The sequence below is a fragment of the Triticum urartu genome, chromosome 7A, assembly GCF_056163025.1.
Source record: "Triticum urartu cultivar PI428250 chromosome 7A, HENAU_Tu73, whole genome shotgun sequence".
Classification (NCBI taxonomy): domain Eukaryota; kingdom Viridiplantae; phylum Streptophyta; class Magnoliopsida; order Poales; family Poaceae; genus Triticum; species Triticum urartu.
The window spans coordinates 270,749,617-270,754,142 of NC_141879.1; the positions used below are offsets into that span (position 1 = coordinate 270,749,617).

Consider the following 4,526-nt stretch of genomic DNA (forward strand, 5'->3'; position numbering starts at 1 on the left):
CTGCTCCTCCTTGTCGAAGGAGGAGAGCACCACCTCCTCCTTGATCATGGGTGTCGATGATGTGGTGGACGCCGACGGGCCCGACGAGCGTCGGCGTCGACGTGACGATCTAGGCGACCGAGAGGATCCGCCTACCGAACTTGCTCATTTATATTTTAATCCTTTCATTATGGGATTTCATGTAACATTGATGTTTGATTAATATAGACCCATGGCTCATTCGCAAGAAAAAAGTCTAATCTGATGGTTGTGAAAAGCTTTGTCGTGTGATATAACAAACTGTTGGAAAAAAAAACTAAGTTTATATCGTAGAAAGGGAAAATGAAATCGGGATAACGTGGGGAATAAACAGTCGACGGCCAGGGATCCTGGCGCCAAGAGCTCGCCGACCCTGCAATGGCGACCACCGCCAACCCCACCACCGACCTCTTCTCGCGCCTCTCCTTTCGCCGCGCCGTCTCCCCCTCCCCACTCCGCCTCCCCTCCTTGCCGACCCCTTCGCCGCGCGTCTCCGTCGCCATCGTCGCCCTCCACAAGCGCAACCCCAAGCGCCTCAAGTACGACACCCAGCGCCAGTTCACGGTACGCCCCCACCCCCCAATGCTCTCGCACGTTTCCTACTTCCGGATTCCTGGAGATAAAGTAACGGATCCTTTTCCGGCGACTGGTTTGGCCCGCGCGCGCAAAGAGAGGGGATGGCGGGATGCTGCGGGTGCAGGTGGAACCCTCCGGCGAGGACTTCTGGAAGCTGGACCCCGTCGTCGACCTCATAAACAGCGGCGCCGTAGGCGTCATCCCAACCGACACCGTGTATGATATTCAATGCTTTCCCTTCACTTGACCTTGTGCTCGTCCTGGAACAACCTGACAGCTTATCCCGGGACCGGCCGGGCTTGCCATTGGTTAGGGAGCAAGGAAATGCACCGTGCGCACTGCATTTCTCGTTGCAGTTGATGCTCGGTGCGTGCAGAGTACCGTGTAAATTGAAGCACGGTTGGGTGATAACTCGTGTAAACAGCCATCTCAGTATTTGTGCTCATATCATCTACAAAGTGTTTTGGTTGCATAGGCAGCTTAGTTTTTGCTGAAGCTGACTTTGGATTACTGATGAGTAGCATTTTGTTTGTATGTCCATCTCATTACCTATGTGTCTGCACATGTTCTCAGAGATCTAAGCAAGTCCTCAAGCTTTCTGATTTTATTTGGACAATGCGCTGTGCTGAGCACAAATAATAACACAGTTAAAAAACACAAATAATAACAAATTCCATTTTTTACAGCTACTCCATTGTTTGTGATCTGAGTAACAATGACTCTATTGAGCGCCTCCGCAGGTACAATCATTCATCTGGTTGGTCAGTATAATAATTCTTATTTATTTGCTGTCTTAGACATGAAGTAAACCAACACAGATCTAATTGGCACTATCTGTTTTTTTTCTCATGCAGAATCAAAGGCATTGTAAATTCAAAGGCAAGATGTGCAAGAGAGCAATAAGTCCTCCTTTCTTATGAAGCTTACTCTGGAGCAAGGCACACCTACCAACCACACTTTCATTTTTGCAAATGCACTCTATTCTTATACCAATTTTGAATAATGCAGCCTCTCAGCATCTTGTGCCGCTCGTTGCGAGATATTGATACCTACACAACAGGATTTCCTCTAGGTACCAACCAAGGGCAAGCTAACATTTTCCGTGCTGTCAAGCGTATATTACCAGGACCTGTAAGGATATCTGCCTCTTCAAGATCGACCACCATCTTGTACTTCACAACTAACGTCTATTTAATCATGTGCAGTACACCTTTATTCTACCTGCGACTAAGGAATTGCCCAAGCAATGCATCAAGCATGGGTCATCTACTAGATACGCAAAAAGGAGGCAGGTTGGTGTTCGAATGCCAGATGATCCCATATGTCAAGCAATACTGCAAAATCTGGAAGAACCGTTGATCTGCACAAGGTTGGTTGTAGGCTCATATACCTTCAGTTTTCTTTATTTATTTCTTGCTTCTGATGTGTCTTTTAATCATTGTACTCTGTTGTGCTGGCATGTACGAGCAGTAAGAATATTGAGTTATATAAGCTACATGCCTCTCTGTTTTGGTCTTCCTACACGAAGGAGATATTTTACTTGAGCTTAGGTTAAAAATCTTCAATTACTATTCATTTTGTTGCCAGGATTTGTAGTTATTCTCCTCTTTTCTCCTTTATTTACAGTGTCAAATATCTGGCAGAGGATGAATGGATACTTGATCCAGTAACCATTGCCGATATTTATGAGCCACTGGTATGTTCCTTCTTTTTACTAGTGCACCAGAAATCTGCTTACAGCGACTTCACAAAGGCTTTTTTTTTTGTATAAGCATTGTAAAAAATTTCACTGGTCTGTATTGTTCTCTAGAGTGACAGTTACTTTTCATGTTGAGAATCCCAGGTCATATTTTGTGTTACCATTTCTATCATGCATTATAATTTACAGTCAAATGACTGTATGGTGAGTGGTGAATAGTACCTGCTCAGGCCTAGGGAACTAAGTGAAGCAAAAAGGCATAACTAAACAAAATTGTCTGACAGATGACTCTTTCAGTTTTTGACAAAGGGCATATTAAGCTAGTTTTTCTTCTGATATGCATGCAATATTGTGATGGCTTCCATCAAGTGGTTAGTTAAGCAATTACGGAATGCTCCCTCCGTCCACAAATATAAGATGTTCTAACTTTTTTCTTAGTCGGATGTATATAGACACGTTTAAGTGTGTTTGTTCACTCATTTCAGTCTGTATGTAGTACATACTGAAATATCCAGAACATCTTATATTTGTAAACGGAGGGAGTAGTTAACATCCGTTAGCTGCTTTTATGTGTAGCCGTGTTACTAGTCATTTCGTAGCACAAGAGTACGTGTGAAATAGATGGCTTCAAGAGCATGACATGCTCAAATGTTTCAAATTTCAGGGACTCGATTTCATCGTTGATGGCGGTGCTAGAATTGCTGATCCATCTACTGTCGTTGACATGACTGGAAGTTATCCTACCATTATTCGGCAGGGAAAGGTATGCAACCGCATATTCTAATGAACTACCATGACCCGTAATTCAAAGCTTAACCTCCTGTCTATGAATATATTCCAGTGTATCATAGCGTAGTCCTGGAAAACCATGAAATCCTGCATTTTGTTGATGCTTGGCTAGCACTTGGATACACCAAAATGTGCTGAGCTGTATCTCAGTCATTTATACGAGGCCTCTACGTCTCATACTTGAGTCCTCCTGTTACATCTTTGATGTCATGCATGGTCGGCCGGCCTATGAAGATTCTGCTACGATTTAACTATGCACTTAATATTTCTTTTGCTTTAGGGTGCAAAGCTTGATTGGATGGTAACAGGCACAGACCAAGAGGCGCAGTCAACCTATTCTCGTAAAGCAGCTTGAAACGTTGCCCTGCTAACCTACGCTATGAGTTGTAAGTAGGAGTGGTCATGCCGGTTTTTTCGAACCGCTGAAAAGTAGTTAATGTCTACTTTGTATATCAGTTCAAGACCTTCCGTTAAATGCGTTGCACTAGTCACTGTCTTCCCATGGTTTGAGGATAACTGATTTTGAACACTACCCCAAGTTGTATACAGATCTCAATTCTATGTACCCCGCATCGGCAAAGTCTTCTTCTACCAGCACTTGTGTGAGCCAAAGAGGCGAAGGCGTGCCGCCATCATCACTCATTCCTTACCAGAGCTGGAGACGCGCACACACGCACACCCACACACGCACGCACACTAAGCAATTGGGCCTAAGATAAAATTCAACTTTTATCGAACGAAGTGTACTATCTAGACACCTCACGCGGTCGCCACCTCCTCGCCCAAAAAAGATTTGGGTTCCTCTGCCTTTTGTTAGCGCCGCCACCTGTCCGCCTCGTCTCCGATGGTCTTAGGGTCATGAGGGCGTGGTGGATCTCGGACCTTGCCGAGGGAAGGGTTCCTTTTTTTATGTCTTTTAAAGTTTTGTTAGGGTTTGTGTCTTGCTCAGGAAGCGGCGGCTCTTTAAAGATGGAACAAGGTTCTCCGCGCCTAGCTCTTATTTCGGTGATGTGTCTACCATCATCAGCGGGCGTGTCGAGGTGTTTCTCCGATGGATCTATCTTTGGTGGACCTACTCGGATCTGGTCGTCCTTCATCTATGTTTGTGTGTCTTACACTGATTTTATTGGGTCTTATCACGAAGGCTTCCTGATTGTCTACTATAATAAGTTCTGCCCGACTTCGGCAAGGGAGGAGTGATGACGGCGACGCTCGGCTCGCTTCAGTGCTTGTAGTCGTTGCTAGGTGGTCTATGAATCTGAATGTAATTTTTATTATTTCTGCCATGATCGAAGATGGATAGATTAGAAGTTTTTCTAAAATATCAACTTTTTTGTGTTGTAGAAAATGTTTTTTTAATGGGCACAAAGGTGCCCGGTCACCGTTGGTAATTTTCGCTCACAACCTCGCAAGCAAACAACAGATAGCTTAGTAGCTTAGTAGC

General features: G+C 44.6%; 1 protein-coding gene across 1 annotated transcript; it reads left to right on the forward strand.

The window, feature by feature from the left end:
- The first annotated feature begins 321 nt into the window (after positions 1-321).
- Positions 322-3,647, forward strand: LOC125522315 (DHBP synthase RibB-like alpha/beta domain-containing protein). The gene is made up of 9 exons (XM_048687383.2): positions 322-582; positions 689-810; positions 1,281-1,334; positions 1,449-1,473; positions 1,603-1,725; positions 1,800-1,963; positions 2,221-2,290; positions 2,958-3,056; positions 3,363-3,647. Exons 1-9 carry the CDS (start codon positions 397-399, stop codon positions 3,435-3,437), a joined length of 918 nt encoding a protein of 305 aa, XP_048543340.2. The 5' UTR covers positions 322-396; the 3' UTR covers positions 3,438-3,647.
- Positions 3,648-4,526: the final 879 nt, after the last annotated feature.

What these genes read in the sequence shown, in the direction of transcription:
- LOC125522315 (XM_048687383.2), top strand. Translation starts at nt 397, where the DNA reads ATGGCGACCACCGCCAACCCCACCACCGACCTCTTCTCGCGCCTCTCC. An exon ending in TCTATTGAGCGCCTCCGCAG is followed by an intron (nt 1,335 to 1,448) that starts GTACAATCATTC and finishes TTTCTCATGCAG; the next exon opens with AATCAAAGGCATTGTAAATT. An exon ending in AAGGCATTGTAAATTCAAAG is followed by an intron (nt 1,474 to 1,602) that starts GCAAGATGTGCA and finishes TGAATAATGCAG; the next exon opens with CCTCTCAGCATCTTGTGCCG.